The following is a 21,257-nucleotide window of genomic DNA, read 5'->3' on the forward strand; positions in this document are numbered from 1 at the left end:
ACCCTTGTCTAAAAATGTTTTCTCTGAACATCTTTTAATTACGCTTTAATTTAGCTTTTAAAAAATTGTGATTAAAACTGAGATTAACATCTTATATATAGTATATATATTTTAATTGTTTTTAATAATTAGTTGAAATCCCCAATACATATTATATGTCAGTTTCTTAAAACTGAACGTTTTTTTTTTTTTTCTGCAGGAAGATAGATTAGGCTTAAAACACTTAATGACTTACATGTAAGGTAATTATTGGTTAAGAATGAGATTAAGTAAAGTAATCGGGTATCGAGCTGATAGAGATACAGGCAGTAGCATGTTTCCTTCCCTCTGCAATGTCTGTAAATACTCTCTGGCTGACAGTGTGTCTGTCCGCAGTGATGTGCATTACAGGAGTTTCAGTGTAGTTGTCACTCATGGTTCCTTCTCATTAGCTGTGGATTAAAAACTTAATTTCTAAAGTGGGGGCCAATTGAAAGTGAAGGTCTTAAGGCTCTGGATCCTATTATTGCCTTGATGTTCTTGTGGATTGTATTTTCCATTTCCTACTGTACTGTAGATCTTCTTTGGTTGAAAAAATATATAATTACATTTGTGCTTAATTGCATTTTCAATTGCCAACGCATTACTTTCTACATTTATTTCATTCTGACTGTCCTGTAAATTACATTTCTTACTAATGGGATCTGTATGATTCCATTATAAGAAAAGAGTTACTCTATGATCCCTAATAATTGATTGCATGCTGTTTGTCTCTTAATGACTTGGGAAGTTAAAGGGCTGTAGGCCAATTACAGAAATCACGTTATATGTTTGATTCTGTATGCTTGCATTATGTGAGCCAGTTATCTTTGTATTTGTAATACATGTATGTCAAGTTTTTTGTATTTACTTATTTTTCTGTGCAGTGATGCAGGCCAGTATTTAGAACCGTGTATTTCAGTTTTTTGTTTTTTAGTTTTTAAACAGAACTACAGTTTCTGCTTATTAACCCCAAATTGTGCACACTAGGCCAAAACATCCAGAATTAAACATCTTCTCCTGAATGAAGACCCAAAGGAGTTTAGAGATAAAGTTTGTGTTGTTTAGTTGTATGTTATCTTATGTTAACAGGCCTTCCTTTAAATCCTTTGCCTCTTGAGGGTGTCAGACAGAAGGTCTCTCTCCTGTGATTTGAGAGGGAGAGTTGAGGCCACAGATTTCTAACTGAAGACCTGTTTTAATTGAAGTGAAAATTAAGATTTTAAGCGTTACTAAAATGGCAGCCTTCAGCCACTTCAGAGAGAGCATGATGATGTGGAAACGTTTCTCTCAAACAAACAATATTATTTTAATTGCATGTCATGGCAGACGTACTATTCCACTGACTGAATTCTCTTCCTCCTATCCTTCGGTATAAGATACCCTTGCCTGTACTCTGAAATTCACTGCAGTGCCGCCACTTAAGACTGTGTGGGGAGAAATGTAAAGGCAATTTTGTGCCTGCTCCATTTTAGTTATGAAGCTGGGAGCTGATTTGTATGTTTCATAGCATTGCTTGTGTGGGCTGCTCGGATGTATCCCTTGGCGAGACGGAGATGGTACCGTCCACTGCTGTGACTGCATCCCCTCCCCCCCCCCCCACCCTGTCCTAATTGGTGACGGATGGGTCTGCTGTGCCAGTTCCTGCGAGTCAGTCCGTACAGTGGCACAATAGTTTCCTTGGTACATGAAGCCGAGTGCTGCGGTCTTTACCTACTCAGCTCACAAGATTGTTTGAAACACAAACTGGTGCCGACTTGAGGATTTCGGGCTCGTCTGTGTAGTTCTCTGCTTGGTCAGGCAGACTGGGAGCAACTGTGACTGGAGTACCACGCAACGGTGGAGCCATCTTATGATGCTTGCTGGGCGTAGGGACAACAGTAGGTATGGAAAAGAGTGCTCTATCCTTGTGTTTGGAGCACAGTTTTGTGTCTTGCTTCGTGAAGTGTTTGTTTACTTTCCTGTTGCAGAAAGCAGATAAGCAAGTGTGCGCCACAGGTTCAGTTATATAGCATGTCCAGCTCCCTTTGTGTATGGCTTGGCAACGTACACATTGCCAGCAATATCTGTAGATTTGGAGGGCTGAAACACTGCAAAACTAATTTGTCATTGATAGAAAATGAGTAGAAAGAGCCAAACAAAATGTCCATAATTAAAATCAAAAGTGGCATTCACAAATAAAAACTAGTTAGTAAAACCTCATATGGTGCTACTGAAAGCATTTACTGAATGTGAAGTTACACAGCTTTATAAACTCCAGCCAGATAAACAAACATAAACAGATCTTATATGAATTTATAGAATAATAAGTACAATATACTGCACCAGTGTTTTTTTTTCATTTATTTAATGTATTTAACATTAGTGTTTTTAAATCCAATTTGAAATAGTAGGCTTAGTCATTTCTCAGTTTATTGAACTAATTATAATTGAATATGTTCTTAAAATTATAAACATTGCTCATCATTATTTACATTTTTGCATCTGATTGTTTTTCTCTCTTCACAAAGAGCTGGTCACTTGGGTAACAGCTACTAGAACAAGATATGCCCAGTTGTAACTGGAAAATGGGAATGGACTGAAAACTGTTCATTGTAACGTACTGTTTTGCACAAATGGGTTCTAAAACTTAGCACAGAAGACAAAGTTGAGATTTTTCATTGAGGAGAAATTAAGTGAAGTGAAATGTAGTTGTAACTGACATTCAGATTTCATGCTTACAGTATGAAGCAATCATAATACATTATTTAATGGTATAGAACAAGCCTGCCCATGCTTTTGTTTTGATTAAAAAATGGAGTAGGAAATTAAGACTGATTCATTTAAAACCTGCTCAGTGTCGCTGAAATGGCTGATCTAAAACAAAGCGGGGCATCCGTGGAATAGACTGCCTCTCATACAGTATAGTAAAATACATCAGCAGGGAAGGGGGAAATCGGGTCTCTGCTTTGATGTACGTAATGGAGTGTACATTAAGTCAGTGAAGCTACTACTGATAGCATTCCAGAAGATAGCAGTGTTCTTAGAAATATAGCACTATACAGTTATTGTTTTTTAGCGATTCAGTTAGTTCAATAAATATTGCTCATTAAACTGTACTTATTTATGAACATCACTTCAGATTTTGTTGAACACTGATTTAGACTTCATTCTTATGGCATTCTGTGGTCTACCACTCTGTTGAAATAGATCTAATAAACTTTGTTCAATGATCGAATCAGGTTGTCTCAAATGAAGGGAATACATTCAACTACAACTGCTTGTGGTCATGTGAAGGTTAGGCATGTGCCGCCATTTTTAATTGCATTCCTGACAACTTCTTAAACTCGATACTGTAATTTTGAAGGTGTCACCTTTCAATTGGATAGGGGCTGTGTGATTGAAGCCGCAGTCGGTCTGGCATCACTTGCAGCAGGCAGAGAAATACCTTTCTCTAGACCATGATACGATGGAAGTGGCAGTAGTTACCGTTTCTGTGTCAGCTTTGAGCAACCTAAAACAGACTTGTTTTGATTGTAGCGTCCCCCCACCCCCCACATGGCAAAGTACAGGCATCTTGAAAGCGATTACATTACTTATCAGATTAAAACCCTATCAGCATGTACAATAATATAGGGTTGTTACCTTCTTCAGGAACACATGCTCGTATATAGCAGTATGTTTTCGGAACCATGATTATTTGCCAGAGCCCACCAGATTTAAGTTGCAGCAACGTTATTGGTTCTGAATCATGATGCATGTGCAGTGCTTGTGTTTTTGCCAAACAAGGAATCTAGTGATACTAGTCAGATGATTATGGTTACATTTGATTGAAGCCGGACAGGATGTCATTTTGGGTGACATAACTTCCTTATAACAGAAGGAAATGTCCACAGTCATAACATGGTGCCAGTTAGTGAGGGTTTGGATTTTTGATCTCCTAAGCATATAAGTATTCTAGGCTACTTTTGGGGTTAACCACATCTCAAACATGATCACATGTAGTCAGTCACAAACACTTCATATTTTATGTATTGGTGTATATATCCTCTGTCCTCCTTGCAGTGTTCTTAGGCCTTGCTTGTAATTAATTGTAGAGGCCTCATAAGTGCTGAAATATCCTGAAAACAGTTAAATTCAACTGGAGAAATCTTTGTCAGCTCAGATGCAGCCCGTGGCCTGCATTGGCCCTGTGCATTCCTGCTCCGGTTTGCCTGGAGATTGCCTAGCATCTGAAGAGAATCTGAAGTCAAATGCAAATACAACAGTTTAAATTAATGCTTAATAACGTGCCAAAAGTCACTAATTTAGATTTATAGTGTTACAATTCACACAGATGCAATATGAAATGGTGCACATGTAAGAAACACAAACAAAACATGGTTGCTGTGGTGCTTCTCTAATATCTGTAATTTGTTTCTCATGTTTTAATACAATACTGAACTGTATGATATGCTGTCAAGTTAAATTGTATTTTCAACTTTTAGACTGTCTTGCAGTCTACATCACAGTAATTCATGATGATTTGTTTTGGTTATTTCCTTAAAGTACTGAAAAAAAGCAATGTTGCATAAAGTTGTGTTTTGTGTCCTAGTGCTTTTTTTCTTCTGGAAGTTATTGAAATTGGCATACTGTTATAAAATAGACGACTCACTGCAGGGCAAAAACCTTATCTAGTACCTTGTGTCCTACAGTGCTAAACGTACAGACATCATTCAGCAAATGTTCCCTATCTGTCAGTTTGAAGTCTCATTAGTCTGGAGCTGAGAATGTTCGACCCATAATTACTTAATTCTTGGTATCACTTTAGACTGGTGTCAAGTGAACTGATGAATTGTTTAATAATAATATGAATTGGCCTGGGCTTAGACCAAGAACCTGCCAAGTAATATTTGTCAAAAGGATGGAGCTCTCAATTAATTCATCTGATATTTGTAGAGTATTCTTTTGCATTATGTTGTTTAGAAACAGTAATCCTTTAAGAAAACAATCTAGTGAAATAAAGTAAAGGTTTATTTTCTGGCCAAGAGTCTAATTGATTATACAATGGGTCTGATGAGACAATATGAAATAAAAATAAAATGTAGAAATATAGGTATGAAGTGACAGACATGTTTGGTATTCTTAGAGGTACAGCAAGATGAGCCCTACAATTTGGAATGAATTAATTGCTCAAGTGACGGATGTGTAAATCTTTCATAGCAAAGATGCTGGCAGCTCATGCAACACAGACCAAAGGAAAGCACACTTGCGTCTATTGAAAGGGCTTGTTGAGACTCGTCCATGCACATTATCTGACTTTGCAATGTTTAGTTAAAGGTCGGCATAATAGAACACAGTTACATTTCTGAATGTTCAACATTGAAACCAATCTTTTTATTTTTTACTTCCTAATAGCAGTTGCAGTTGTAAATAAAGGATACTGTAAATAGTTATAGATGCAACATTAAAACATTACAGAATGCATCAGTTTATATTCTTGCATCCTTACTTAAATGATCATCGCTTGTTTTTCCTACCAGCGAGTGAATATTAAAGTGCTGTAAGTTCTTTGGGAATGGATGCAGAATGTTGTGCTTGGTATTTACATGTTGTTGTAAGTAAAGTATTGTCCAATTGACCATGAAATGTTCTAATACGGGTTTTGTGCACAATACAATCACTTGTCTGTTCTGCATTTACTGAAAAGGCCCTGCATGCACAGTACAGTAGATATTGCTCTTGCAGAACTAGATCTGCTTGAGTAGAACAAGTTAAGCTTAAAGTTATAAGCTATAGTTGTGCTAACTTCTCTATCTGCTTGTAATAGGGATGTTTGTATTAAAATACTGGAAATCCACACAGTGCCCTTTATATGTTTAAAGCAGTTTAAGTGGTATGTTTGCTGTTTTTCAGGTAATGTTTCTTTGTCTTTGCTAATGCGGTCTGTGGTTCTTGAAAAGGCCTTCCACTTTTCCGTCTTGGAAAATGGCACAATGGTGTTCCTTGCTGTGGTCGACATTATTAATGCTAATTATTAATATTAACATGGCCAAAGCGTGTGACTGTCTTAATCAATAATAATACAAAAATAAATAGATAGATTAATTAATTGATGACAGTGACACTGTGGAGCTCTATCTTTGCACAAAGATGTGGTGGAAATCAAAAGTGGTCAAAGTGGAGTGTATTTTTGAACCAATTATCTGAGAGAAGTGTCTTGCTGTGAACACAAGCCATTTTATTTTTGAATCCGGTTGCATGAATGGGAGCTGCCTTCGTCTCCCAAGACCCAATTGGGTTTTCCAGTCTTCACTTAGGTACGTAGTGGCGAATCTTGTGGGATCTGAAACTGCTGCTTATTCCGAATTGTAATACTAAAAGGATGGGAAATAACTGTTGATTCCAAAATATATTTTCCTCAAAAGGAAGCTACTCTGCCTTTGGTTCATCCATCACATGTTAATTTGCTGTGCTTGCTAACCAGCCATCACCTGTGAACTACAGCTGTGAGATCCCCTACGTGTGGGGATGGTTTCCAGCACAAAACAATCTCCTTAAACAAATAAAATAAATAAATAACAATTGCATTGTCCACAGCACTGAGGCTCTGACCTGCTGTGAGCTTTGTCAGGCGCTGCTGCTCAGACATATGGTAGATGCACCCACTGCTGCTCCCGGGACCATAGCTCACGATAACAGTCAAGCCCCCAGCCAGGAGAGAGTCTGGATGAAACCTATTTAAGAAGTATATCAATACCAAGCACAAAGTATATTTACAGCTGAATGTGAATCCCACAGCTTACTGGCAGACCTGACAGAATAGATTTACAATACAGAAGAATAAAATCCCTTTCCAAATTTGGGGTAAATAATTTCCCCGGAAATAAATCAAAATCCAAACACTGTAATTGAAGAGACTGTTTTCAGTTATTTATTTGAGAAGCAAAAGTTTTCTGCATGTTTTTAAGAGGGAGTGCAATATCTGCACCTAAATTTAAAATGATAAGTGTGTTGGGAAGATTCACAACATTAAGTTATTTGTTTCCTCTTGTTGGTGTTTGATGTAATATATTTAAGTTTTTTTCCCCCCTAATCAAAAAAGATAAGATGATGGTCCCAATTTGTGTTTACCTTTCTAGCTCGAGGACTGCTTTTTTCTCTGAAGAAGTTGATCATTTAATTATTGGAGGAGACCTGTCTTTATTTCCGAGCGAAAGTACCATTCATGCTGGTTTGTTTTGTTTGTGGTTGCTAGTTATTCATGGATTTTGCCACACACTAATAAGCTTGGAAGTAAGCTGTACAGAACCCTTATACAGTAATTACACTGCATTAAAGAAGCTTAAAGCAATTCCAGAAGTTTCATTGTGCATTTCTGTGTCTGCTTTGAGCAGAAAATGTGGGCTAGCTCTTACCGTATCCCTGGATCCTTGGATGGGGGTGCTTATATTTTTAGTCAGCCAAATGCTTTTGGCTTCACAATTTCCATTCCTGAAGTGTTGCTGTCTGTTTCTATGGGGCTCTTTGCATTTGCATTTAGTTTGGGAATAAATTGCTGTCGCAGACTGAAGTGTAAAGATGTGCTACTAATTAGTGTGGAATTTTATTTGAAGCATCATTTTTTTTTCAAAACAATACCCCTTGCGTATAACAATACATATCAGCCCAGTACCCAAGATTTGGTTGTTGCCAAGGAAACTAGATGAGGCCTTGACAGAATACACAAATCATTCATTCGCTTGCCCGTCTCTTATTAGTCTTGTCGCACTTTTCACACACTTGTCCGATCATTGACAGTCAAAGTTTCTAGCAGCTCGGTGCAGAGCTTTTGCTGCCAGTCAAAACTGACAGGCAGCTATAGTCTTGAAACCCTCGTGGTCTGGGTAACTGAAATGGTGTATGTGCATGTGCAGTTTCCCACGTGAGGGTTTAAAAGTTATCAACCTGATAACCGTTTTCATTCTGTTTGTTTTTCGTGGAGATGGGTTTATTGATTTTAAAAATGGTCAAAGGAATACCCACCAGGTGAATATAAAAGAACTACAGGAACACAGGGGGGCTGGGTTAAATTAAAAATGTTTGTGGTATGAATCGTTGGTAGATGCATTAGCGGTATTAAATTGGATCATTCTCATGCTGCTTAAAATTTAAACAAAGTGCATTCAGCAAATGGAAGAGAAATACAAGCATTCCCTAGGCTTACTTTTACCCCCTCCCCGATAAAACTCAATGTATGCAGAGAGAAAATATGGTAATGCTGCATTTCACTTAGCATGCCAAAATTAGGCCAGCTTTGCATGTTATGGACCTACGTCTTATGCCATTACTGGATCAATGTAATTTTGCTCATTGACCTAAGGTTGGACAAGTGTTGTGCAGACAATGGTAAGGCTTTTTGGCAGCATTATTTTAGTATCCAACATGATTAATTTTAGGCCTAGAGCCCACTCCCCCGTTCAGTATTATTGGCGGCTATATATTTTTAATGCCCTTAAATTGCATAAGGTAACCATTCCTAGAAGAATAGTGCTGAGAAGCAGGTAGAGCAATTCAAGTGTGTGTTTTCATTCTTTAGCAGTTTGTTTCCCAATACATGAATTTCAAATGGGTCGTCTACCTTCTGAGGGGAATTCTGTCCATGGAATAATCAAGCCCTAATATAATTCACTCTGCTGCTGCTCAAGGCTGCCTTCAGCAGGGAAGAGCTTTAGTCATTATAGTTATCTGTAGTTTATTTGAGATGTAGGCCCTCCAGCGAGGAGCCTCCAGTGATGGATGTTAACTGGTTGACGATTATAGTACGGCTGACCGTGCATATATTCCATTGGCACTGTGTAAACTGATATCTGCTTTTCCTGTTGGAGATACTTGACAAATCATGTGCCCGATTGCATTCCATCTGGAACTTCAATTCTCCATTTTGTAGGTACATAGGTGCATTTGCATCAGGCCTTGTGGTGATGACGTACTGTACAGATTATATTAGAATTTTTGTGAGTGCAGAAACATCAGCTATATTATGTGGTAGGGGCCATCATAGTTTACTATTTAGTTTACAACTGCAAGTGAATGTTTTAAAACTGAACAGGTAGTCATTCCACTCTGTAATCCCTATGAGAAGCACAGCCTGGAAAAACAGCATTCATTTATTAATGTATGTCTTTCCTCAGTAGAAAACGGTCTCCGAACTAGTCTCAGTGCATGTGCACTTGTTGAGAAGAACATATCTTCCTGGAAATGTGTGCACATTCATTGCACGGTGCAGTGAGCATTTTAGCGACTCTACATATGCTGTTACTGTAGGGGTGAACTCTTCTCCAGTTTCTCAGTTTTAAATCCTTTTTGCATTGGGTAAGCCTGTTGGCTGTGTTATAAACGCAAGGCCAGACTACCAATAAGAACCAAGGAACTGATTCAGCTATCTTTGCAAATTAGCAGCAAAAGATAAAAATTGGGGGGGGAAAAGAAAACATACATGCCTTTTGCGATACAGCACAATCGAGTGCGTTTCATGAAAGTCAGTGACAAGATTTTATTTATCTGTACTATTCTGTAACAGATTTAAATGGAAAAATACAAAGGATGGCTGGCATGCGTGTGTGTTTGGATGTGTGTGTTTATTTTTTGTGCAGATGGTGGACTTGATATGAAATTAAATATGCAGGCCTTTTCACTAGCACGTATTTTATTATCCTTTTTGGGGAAGTTCAGTCCTTTGAATATCCATCAGATGAGACTGATGAATCCTGGCAGGTCTTAAGACATGCTCCACAGCTCTGTGTTATATCTCAATTCCCATCATTGTCTCAGGAGGTCTACAGCCATGTCTAGAGAATCAGTTTTGACAAATGGTCTATAAATAGTGCTTTCGAACAAGGGCCTCCAATGTCTGTTCCAGCAATCCTCTGTTTGTTCCCTCGGCTTCTGTGTGCAATTCCAGGATTTCAGCTTCCTTCCAGGAGGCAGGGTTTGAATCCGATCTCCACAGGTATCAAGGGCTTTGCGTCCTGTTTCATGCAGTGTTACTTATGTGCAGGTGACTCATTATGATGAAGTAGTGTTTTAAATGCTCAGTTCTGTAAAAGTCCTTGAAATGTTTGCAAAACCTTGGCAATTAATGAGACAGGTTAACAATTGTAGTGCACAGTAGTGCTCATTAGCACAGAATGCAGAGATCATTATACAATTTAAATAAAACAATAAAGAATATTAAATTAGGTGTAGCAGCAATCTAAAGTTTATGGTTCATTTATATTAATTTCTCTTCCCATGCTTAATACCACAAACCACCAATACATTTTCTATGAACGTTACAAATAGATTAATGAATCCAAAGAAAAGCAAGACATTTTGGTTTTCTTTTTTGTTTAGAACTGTGATTTTGGAATTTCTATGGAAAAATAAAATAAGAAATTAAATTCAGTAGTTAGGAATAGCACCACATCTATGTTTATATTGTTTACGTGGCATAAGTACACAGAAATGTGGAATCTAACCGTGGACATGTCTGACTGCCAGTAGCTTCCTGACTGTGCTTGATTTATACCATACAGTAAGACTGAAACAAACAATAGGAGCAGCTGATTCTATTATTAAAACTCCCTTCGCTGTACAGTAGGGCATCCACCTGGAATGCAGTGTTGGCTTCTTATCTTTACTTTTTGCATTGGTTTTATTCTTGATAATATAAGTGATATATAGGCAAGGCTTTGAAGTACAAGAAAGTGAAATTGTAGTCTCTGTGCTGACAGCAGTGAAACTCCCAAGACAGCGGTGTTGGAGCCGAGAAAATGGAGCAAAGCCAGCACAGCAGCCTTTCACAGTGAGTGTGCAATTCACTACAGCGTGCTACATGTAGGGTATCTCTCGCCCAGCACTAGACTGATGTGAGCTGCTGCATGTGAGAGGAAAATCAAGGTGTTTTATAAATGGATACTTATTGTTTTTAAATGGAAACGCAGCGCAGGCGTTGCATCCCAGTTTGGAAGAGGTGAATTGCTGGTCACTGGGATCTGCCCTCACACCCCTGCAGTGATGGGCTGCTGATCACTGTACGCTTGCCTCCCTTGTGATGGAACTAGTCCACATAGCTGCTTCTTGCAGAACTATTATTGTGACTGCAAAGCTATAGTGGCCACCAGAGGATCAATACAGGATCCATTAGGTGTCCTGCAGTGACAGGGCATGGGTGTATGAGGTCAGTGCAACCAGACCACTTGCACTGAATTAGACTTCTGCAAAGCATTTTTATGTGAGAGCTGTGGATCTTTAGTAATTGACATGGAATTAATTGTGGATTTATGTGGACCATAAAGGACAACAAATGCTGTGTGTTTAAATGTGACCAAATGCCCTGTCATGGCAGATCATAAGGCAGATGATGATAATAATGGTCTGATTCAAGACTTCTAACCTCTACTTTTGGGAGTCATTTTAATGGAAGGCTTACATGCAGTCACTATTACAAAGTAAAGATATGTGAGATGGAAATAGCAGGACATTCTAACTGCATCTTTGCTTTCTTTTTCTATTTTTTCTTTGGCACTTTAGCAGACAATGAAAGGGAGCGTGTGAGCTATTCGTAGATAACTAAATAATATGGCTGCACTGCAGAGCACAAGTTAAATTCAGTGATACATCAAGGTGTGAAAGTACACCAGTAAATGGTGTTAAAATGTTTTTCACTTTCTCAAAATATATGAAACACATCAGCTTAATATAGAAAATATGTTGTTGCTGTTGAGGATTTTATAACTTAAAAATTAGAATGAAAATGTATTATTATTATTATTATTATTATTATTATTATTATTATTAATCTTCCCACATGACCAAGGGCCAGATTAAATCAAAATTTTGACCCACCCGCTAATAGCTTTCTTTATGTCTGTTATTCATTACAAGTGGGTTATTATAACCTACTGACTTTATTTGTGAAATCATATTTATGTTACTGCTTCCAAATTCATCCTTACACATGAAAAACAAACAATAGTCAGCCAGCTTTAACTATAAAAGGTAACTGTTCTTACACCAACACTGCACAGTAGTGTTCCTAACAACGAACATAAATACCATTATTATTCTGAAATAATATTGCTGAGCCATTGTATTATTTTTCCACATGTAGAAACCCTGTATCTTCAGGGTTATTAGTCTCCTTCTGAACTGCCTAAAACCTTCTGTGCTTCGTTTTCTGGACTGCGAAGATACAGGACTCTCTGATGTAGACTAGCTTTACTTTTTTACCTAACACAATGCCGTTTCTTCTTTTGTTTTCACAAGGGGAGCGGCTACTACAGGCTCCTCTGTGCACTGCTCCCTTTCATCTGACAATAACAGACACTGAGAAACAAAACACTTTGAAAGTTTCACACCAGACGATCCCTGGTCCTGGAGAGCCACTGTGGTTTTTGATTTTTGATCCACATTATTGTTGTTATAACTACCCCCATCAATTAACTTTAAAAAAACAATTGTCAATACATTTTACACCAATTTGTTGTCAGGTATAGTCAAACTGAAATTTGGTGTCTGGAAAGCATCTATTGGGAACATTTACATGATGGTGTTTCTAGCATGTGTCCAGATTTATTTTTTGGGATGGGAGGTGAAATCATTACAAAAACCTGATCCCTACAGCCCTGTCATTCTGTCTAGTGGAAACAGTAGGATTTTCTGCTGTAACTTGGAAATTGCTTTCAAGAACGTATGCTATAATGCAAGTGTTTGCCAAGCTTGTGGTTTCACAATGGCTGATGCATCCAGCCCCTGCGAGGAAAATACAGCGGTTCCTCACAAATTCAATGTCATGCTGACTCTTATAATGATAAAATAAGTATTGAAGATGTCTGATTTGGCGGGGCGTGGGGACAAGCAGGGACAATGTTTGATCTCCACTCATTTTATTATCGGAGGACGGGGTGGTGTATCCAGATGGACGCAAATACCCCGAGTTCGTAGACGGGTCATGTTTTTTTCTGCCTGGACTGAAAGAACACATGAACAGCTGCCATTCTGCATTAACAGAGAGGGACATCCTCAGCAGCTGGCTGTGTTACTTTATTCCACAGGCAATTCTGTACGGAGCTGATCTGCTCTAGTCTTTGTGTTTTTCCCATATGGCAAAAGTGAAAAGTCTGTATTAAACAGCTGAAGCAGAGATTTAAGTGTATTCCAATTCATCATGTTATACCATACACATCTCCTGTATGAAACTTAAAAATGACTTTTTACTGATGTCATTAATGCTGGGATATGTGATGTATGTCTGATTTTGACATCACACACACACAGATTTAATTCCTGAAAAAAGCTACAAAATACCTTTTTAAACAGTGTGGAAACAGCATTCCTGTAAATCCCAGATTAATACATGAACTCATATTGGCTTATACCCTTCTAATTTGAATCTAAATGCTTACTAAATGCAGCCCTTTACATCTGAAAAAGCTCTTAACCACTGTCCCATTTATGCTTTAAAGTCTCCATAAAAGCTCTAACAGTAGAAGAAGAGACAATTCATAGAACGTACTTTGTTTCTTTACAGCAGTTAGGTGCTGCCTAATTGAATTTAGTGAATCAGTAACAAAAGCCTGCTATGTACAGTTTCTACATGTGAATTCAAGTGTGTAGTGAAGAAAACCTAAATGACAGTTATTTAAAGTGCTGTACCGAAGCCTAAAATACTTTTTCTTTTTATTCCGTAGACTGGGAGTAATTTCTTCTACTTCATTGATATAAATAAAACTTACCTTCAGGGGAAAGCTGTGATGTGAAGGCACAAAACGTTGTCAGAACAGTTTACAGTAACTGTACATTTGGTGAAAAAAATCCTAAATGTATTTATCGCGCTGTATGGATTGATGAGCAAGTTAAAATAATGAAGTATTTAAAGAATTCAGACAATAGAAGTCCGATTAAATAATTTTTCCAAGTTGCATCAGTGCTTTTCTGATTTTGGTTAATTTCTTTCAAATTTTGTAACATTTGATTCAGGCATTGTGCACCAATGGACCATTTTTTCATACATCTGATCTGTGGATATGAATCAATTATTGCTCAAAATAGTGTTTTATTCATCTATAGATTGTCTGAAAATGAATCTGCTACTGTCTTCGGAAATAAATGAGTTTTACAATAGAAGCAAATACAGTCACAGCCTGTTAACTGATTCCCTGTGTATTCTTGAAGCTTGATGCCTGTGACTCAGTTTTCTATTTTTGTTCTTTGAGCACAGTTCATAATATTTTCTTGCAGCACATTGAAACCAATATCTAGAGGATTATAATATAGCAGAGTTATTTATTCTTTAAATTCACCTAGAAGAAAAAGTAGGTTAATAAATCTATATTTTCTTTCAAGCACTATAGAGAATATAAGAGATTTTTAAATTAGTATGGTGTGAGAATATTCTGTACCTCCTGTGGTAAGAGAAAAGCAAACATGATCATACAGCATCTGCCATGTAGGCAGCTTGCTCAGTAAACCGCAGACACATATTGGTGGATCTTGATTTTAAAGTAGTTTCTGACCTCTCCAGTACTGGCGTTCACTCGACCAGGCTGGATGGAAACACTCTTCGGATTTATATATTTTCCCCCTCTCTCTCCCATTTCCTGAGCAGGGCAGGCTTTGTCCTGAGGAGGCCGCTGAAGATGAACATGGTGAAGAGGATCATGGGGCGTCCGCGGCAGGAGGAGTGTAGCCCGCAGGACAACGCCCTGGGCCTCATGCACCTGCGTCGGCTCTTCTCTGAGCTCTGCCACCCCCCACGTCACATGACCCAGAAGGAGCAGGAGGAGAAACTCTACATGATGCTTCCAGTCTTCAACAGGGTGTGTGAAAGGAGCGGGGTGGGAAGGTATTAGCATAGGAGTGGCAACAAAAACAACAGGGTGCACGAAGAGATGCAATCTGATTTAGACTCTAAGATTTAAAAAGTGGCACTTCAAATTTTGTTTCTGTGAATTTTCCGCATCAGGCGGAGAAAAAATAAAGAAACAGAAGTTTTCAAATCCAATACCATTTGATCTTGACCAAGCTTGTGGTTTCGTCTGTACGGTGAAACAACGTGGTTTTTCAAAAGTTAATAGACCACTGTATTCCAAACCAACAGGGCACATTAACTGCAGCTACCACATGGGGACCGCACACAGGAAAAATGTGGTGGTTTCTGTGGCTGGCAGTGCCATATCAAGTGAGCCTCAATAGAAAACACCTGCGTCTCCTGCTGTTTTTATTCTTGCTGCCTGTGCTTGGAGCCTGTAACACTGTTCGCACCAGGTCTACTTTTCGTAAAGCCAGCCAGAGAAAACAGATGTTGCCTGCCATTGCTAATGAAATTGTCTAGCAGCTGAAGCTCCAGAAATATACTACTTGCTTAAAATGTCTTTTATACCAGGATTAAAACAACTTCAGTTTTACAGTGGTTTTGATGTTGGACTAGTGTAGAATGCATTTTTTTTTGCCTAGGGACTGGAGCTCATTACTTGTATTCTGATATTCTAGTGTTCGTTGGCAGCAAGGCAAAAGAAAGAAAACATAATTAATTATTTAATTTGAGGTTGAAGAGATGTACGAAAAACTTCCAGAAGATTATTTATGCAACATTATTTTCTTTGGATTCCATAAACAAATTACAAAGCATTTTGTAGGAAATCATAACTTTGGGAAAACTTTGTGCATTGAGCTGAACTGGAAATATTTCCATTAAAGCTAAACCCTGAAATAACAGAATTAGACAAATGTACATCAAAACTGCATGTAGACCATTTCTGGCAAAGATACACTGACGTATGGGTGATGTATGGATATCTATAAGGACAATAATGCCATGTGCATTCGAATAGTCACTTTTTTATTATTATTATTATTATTATTATTATTATTTTTATTTCTTGGCAGACGCCCTTATCCAGGGCGACTTACAACATAAGTGCAAACAAAGTGCAAAAATACAGTGAAGTACAAGGCATCAATCATTACAAATTCAATTTAGCTAAAACAGCAATTCAAAATAATACATTTTACAAATTCCAATTTACATTTTACACAAGTACAGTAAGTGAGGTCCTACATCCTGGACGGTGAAAGCTAAGTGCTGTCAAGATGTAGGGTCACAGTCAAGGGCTACGGGAAAGGGAGCAAGGAGGAAAACAATCAAGAATGCGAGAAGCATAATAAAAACTGTGAAGTGCTATCTAGCAGGGATAGAGGACTAATATTACAAGTACTGTCGGAAAAGATTCGTCTTGAATAAGCGCCGGAATGAGGTCAAGGACTCTGCTGTTTTGACTTCGGTGGGCAGGTAGTTCCACCATTTAGGGGTCAGGGATGAGAAGGAGCGGCTCTGGAGGAAGGAGAGTGGAGAGGAGGTAGAGTTAGTCTTCTGTCACTGGAGGAACGCAGTGGTCTGGAGGGGATGTATGGAGAGACGAGTGACTGAAGGTAGCTTGGTGCAGTGTGGTCGAGACAGCGGTAGGTGAGGGTCAAAGTCTTGAACTGAATGCGTGCCGGTATCGGGAGCCAGTGGAGGGAGCGGAGCAGTGGAGTACCGTGTGTGAATCGGGGGAAAGAGACAATACCAGACGAGCCGCAGAGTTCTGGATGAGCTGGAGCGGCCGGTAGTAGATGCAGGCAGGCCGGCCAGGAGGGAGTTGCAGTAGTCCAGGCGGGAGAGGACCAGTGACTGGACGAGTAGCTGAGTCGAGTAGTCGGTGAGGAAGGGACGGATCCGGCATATGTTGCTCAGGAAGAATCTACAGGTGCGTGTCAGCGTGGTGATGTGCTGGGTGTAGGAGAGTGCAGGATCGAGGGTGACTCCTAGATTTTTAGCGGAAGAAGAAGGAGAGAGTGTGGTGGATTCCAAGGGGATCGAGATGGGGAGGTCAGCAGAAGGTGAGGAAGAGTGGGGGAAAAAGAGGAGATCTGATTTGGAGAGGTTGAGCTTGAGGTGGTGCGAGTGCATCCAGGCGGAAATAGCAGACAAGCAGGAAGAGATGCGAGAGGGGATGAGAGGGTCAGAAGAGGGAAAAAGATCTGGGCATCATCAGCATAGAAGTGGTAGGAGAAACCATGGGAAGCGATGAGGGGGCCCAGGGAGCGAGTGTAGAGAGAGAACAGGAGCGGGCCCAGGACGGAGCCTTGGGGAACGCCTGTGAGGAGAGGTTGGGGGGTGGATGAAGAACCTCGCCATGTCACTTGGTAGGACCGGTCACTGAGGTAGGAGGAGAACCAGGTGAGAGCAGTCCCAGAGACCCCAAGGTCAGCGAGGCAGGAGAGGAGGATAGAGTGATCAACGGTGTCAAATGCTGCGGAGAGGTCAAGGAGGATGAGGACTGAGGAGAGGGAGGCCACCCGAGCACAGCTGAGGGAGTCGGTGACTGCCAGGAGAGCCGTCTCAGTGGAGTGAGCTGTGCGGAAGCCGGATTGCAGAGGATCAAGGAGTGAGTGTTGGGACAGAAAGTCAGAGAGCTGATGGTGGACCGCCCGCTCAAGAGTCTTGGAGAGGAAGGGGATAGGGAGACAGGATGGTAGTTCTGAGGAGAGGTGGCATCAAGGGTTTGTTTCTTGAGCAGTGGGATGACAGCATCTTGTTTAAATGCAGAGGGGAAACAGCCAGAGAGGAGTGAGGAGTTGAGGATGGAGGAGATGAAGGGGAGAAGATCAGGAGCGGTTACTTGGAAGAGACGAGAAGGGAGAGGGTCCAGGGCACACGTTGTGGGTTTGTGACGTAGGAGGAGAGCAGAAAATTCAGCATCTGAGAAAGGCGAGAAGGAAGAAAAGGAAGCTTGATTGGTGGGAGGTTTCGGTGTGATGGGAGATGAGGGTGGAGTATTGAAGAGCCTGTGGATGTCTGCAATCTTGGAGGAGAAGAAGGAGGAGAAATCATCAGCAGTGAGAGATGGGGGAGGGGGGGCAAGGAGGGAGGAGAAGGTGGAGAAGAGTTTGCGAGGGTTGTTGACAGTGGATTTGAAGAAAGATTGGAAGTAAGACTTCTTGGCTGAGGTGAGAGTGGACGAGAATGTGGACAGTAAAGAGCGGTAGAGTTCGAGGGCAGATGGGAGTTTGGTCCTTTTCCACTTCTGTTCGGTGGCACGCAGACTAGTTCGGGTTGCACGGAGAACAGCAGAGAGCCAAGGCTGAGGAGGGGAGGGACGGGCAGGATGAGACGCGAGAGGACAGAGAGAGTCAAGGGAGGAGGTGAGGGAGGAGAACAAAGAGGAGGTAGCACATTTGATGGATAGATGGGAAAAACAGTCAATGGAAGGTAAGAGAGTGAGGGCAGTGGAGGCAAGGGTGGAGGGGGAGACAGAGCAGAGATTACAGCGGAAGGTGACAGAGGGAGTGGGTGGGTTGAGAAGAGGGGAGAGAAAGAGATTAAGTGGTGGTCTGAGATGTCCATGTCAAGTGTTGAAGGGGACCAGCCTCTAGAGAAGATGAGGTCTGTGAGTGGGGGGAGACGGGGAGAGAGAGAAGTTAAAGGAGTGAAGAAGAGGAAGAAGTCTGGCACAGTGGGAAGGGTTGGAGAGGTGGAAGTTGAAGTCTTCCAGGAGGATGGTAGGTGAGGACAGCGAGGGGAGGGAGGAGAGAAGAAAGTCGAGTTCATCCAGGAAGGAGGTGAGTGGACCAGGTGGACGGTAGAGAACTAGAAGGAAGAGGTGAGAGGGAGAGGTGATTTCCACTGCATGGAATTCAAAGCTGTAGGTTGTGATAGAGGAGAGAGGGGTGGACAGAGAAGAGGAGAGAAGGGGAGAGCAGGAGCCCTGTTCCTCCTCCCCGCCCGGTGAGACGAGGGGAGTGGGACAGGACAAAGAGAGAGGATAAGGCAGCAGGGGTGGTAGAGTTGTCTGGGGAGATCCATGTCTCGGTGAGAGCGAGGAAATCCAGAGACTGGTGGGAGGCGAAGGCGGAGATGAAGTCGGCCTTGTTGGAAGCTGAGTGGCAGTTCCACAGGCCTCCAGAGAGTGGAGTAGTGGGGAGGGAGGAGGAGGTGTGGAGAGGCAGAGAGATGAGGTTGGAGGGATTAGGGAAACAATGGCGCGCAGGTGCATGCCGAGAGGAAGGAGAGAGCAGGACAGGAATCGGAGAGATCGTCATGGTTGCCTGTTGTTGCTGTTGCTGTGCAGCGTCTTCTTGCAGTCTTCTCCTCGCTGCAGTCCCCGCAGCTAGAGTCCCTGCCCTTTGTAAGTGGGGCACTGAAGGCTGCTGGCGCAGAGGTCCAGGGGGCTGTTAAATACTTCACCTCTAACTAATTAGGACAGTGCACACCTGCATTGTGTTGAATGACACAAGGCTGGTCACTTTTGATAAGAAGTGCTCCATCAGAATGTGCAGACTCCTGTGTACTGTATCAATTACAGTACTCCATTCACAGTTCCTTAAATGCTTAGATGAGATCCACAATAACCCAACATGACTCTTGAGTTGTTGTGCGATAGCATTGTGATTTGGAGCCGCGTTCGCACAATATGGGGAATACTCATCATCTGAACGGGGTTGTCTTCTCTTTCCCGCAGGTGTTTGGCAATGCTCCTCCCAGTACAATGACAGAGAAGTTCTCGGACCTGCTGCAGTTCACAACTCAGGTCTCCAGACTGATGGTGACCGAGATCAGAAGGAGAGCTTCAAATAAATCCACAGGTATTGTGTTTGGCGTGCAGCAGGAGTACTGTGCATGTCCTTGCATTGTAACTGTAGATGGAACTAAGCTGCCCAGAATGACAGAGCAGAATACAAAGGGCAGATCTGCACTAACCGCTTTGTAATTGCATTGTGTGCTTTTGAGTTGTAGGTTGTCTTCTGCTGCAGATTGGCACTTTATTCTCAAGTGTTATTCTTTCCTTCCCAAGGGAGAGGGCCTTCTTGGCATTGCCGCGTCTTCCAATGTTTTCTCTCTCACTGAGTTTTGTTCTAGTAGAGTCATAGTGTGACTAATCTAACCTTGTCGTTGTCATTCAAGGCTCTGCTTCCGTCCTAAGTTTATTCTTATACGTCTGTATTTATACAGTATGGTCCTGGAAAGGGTGAGCTTGTTTTAGAGCATTATATTTTCTACATTAATGTGATTTGAATAAAACAATATCATAACGTAAAAGCAATTGTGATTAAAAGGAAACCGAATATGCACAGATTTATTTAAAGTAGATATACAGTACTGTGCAAAGGTTTTAGGCAGGTGTGAAAACAATTCTGTACAGTAAGAATGCTTTCAAAAATAGACGTTAATAGATTATATTTATCAATTAACAAAATGCAAAGTGAGTGAACAGAAGAAAATTCTACATCAAATCAATGTTTGATGTGACCATCCTGTGCCTTCAAAACAGCATCTTGTACAAAGTCAGGGGTGTTGTAGGCATATAGTCAGGTGAATGATTAAACAATTACAATGATCATGAATTGAATATGTAGGTTGAAACACAATCAATAACTGAAACAGAAATAGCTGTGTAGGAGGAATAAAACTGGGTGAGGAACAGCCAAACTCAGCTAACAAGGTGAGGTTGCTGAAGACCGTTTACTGTCAAAAGTCATACACCATGGCAAGACTGAGCACAGCAACAAGACACAAGGTAGTTATACTGCATCAGCAAGGTCTCTCCCAGGCAGAAATGTCAAGGCAAAAGGGGTTTCCAGATGTGCTGTTCAAGCTCTTTTGAAGAAGCACAAAGAAATGGGCAACGTTCAGGACCATAGACACAGTGGTCGGCCAAGGAAACTTACTGCAGCAGATGAAAGACACATCATGCTTACTTCCCTTCGCAATTGGAAGATGTCAGGCAGTGCCATCAGCTCAGAATTAGCAGAAAACAGTGGGACCCTGGTACACCCATCTACTGTCCGGAGAAATCTGGTCAGAAGTGGCCTTCATGGAAGACTTGCGACCAAAAAGCCGTACCTCCGACGTGGCAACAAGGCCAAGTGACTCAACTATGCATAAAAACACAGGAACTGGGGTGCAGAAAAATGGCAGCAGGTGCTCTGGACTGATGAGTCCAAATTTGAAATATTTAGCTGTAGCAGAAGGCAGTTTGTTCACTGAAGGGCTGGAGAGCGGTACAAGAATGAGTGTCTGCAGGCAACAGTGAAGCATGGTGGAGGTTCCATGCAAGTTTGGGGCTGCATTTCTGCAAATGGAGTTGGGGATTTGGTCAGAATTAATGGTCTCCTCAATGCTGAGAAGTAAAGGCAGATACTTATCTATCATGCAATACCATCAGGGAGGCATCTGATTGGCACCACATTTATTCTGCAGCTTGATAACGACCCTAAAC

The 21,257-nt window shown here is 40.9% G+C and overlaps 1 protein-coding gene across 7 annotated transcripts in view; it reads left to right on the forward strand.

Moving 5' to 3' along the window:
• Positions 1-21,257, forward strand: part of wdfy3 (WD repeat and FYVE domain containing 3) — a 101,243-nt gene that overhangs the window by 7,440 nt on the left and 72,546 nt on the right. For all 7 annotated transcript variants that reach the window (XM_066712076.1, XM_066712078.1, XM_066712080.1 and 4 more), the window contains exons 2-3: positions 14,606-14,816; positions 19,500-19,623. In XM_066712076.1, the coding sequence (XP_066568173.1) occupies positions 14,637-14,816; positions 19,500-19,623 (304 nt within the window). In that variant the 5' untranslated portion in view covers positions 14,606-14,636. The remainder of the gene's footprint in view (positions 1-14,605; positions 14,817-19,499; positions 19,624-21,257) is intronic.

This window comes from Amia ocellicauda, chromosome 8 (assembly GCF_036373705.1).
Source record: "Amia ocellicauda isolate fAmiCal2 chromosome 8, fAmiCal2.hap1, whole genome shotgun sequence".
NCBI lineage: Eukaryota > Metazoa > Chordata > Actinopteri > Amiiformes > Amiidae > Amia > Amia ocellicauda.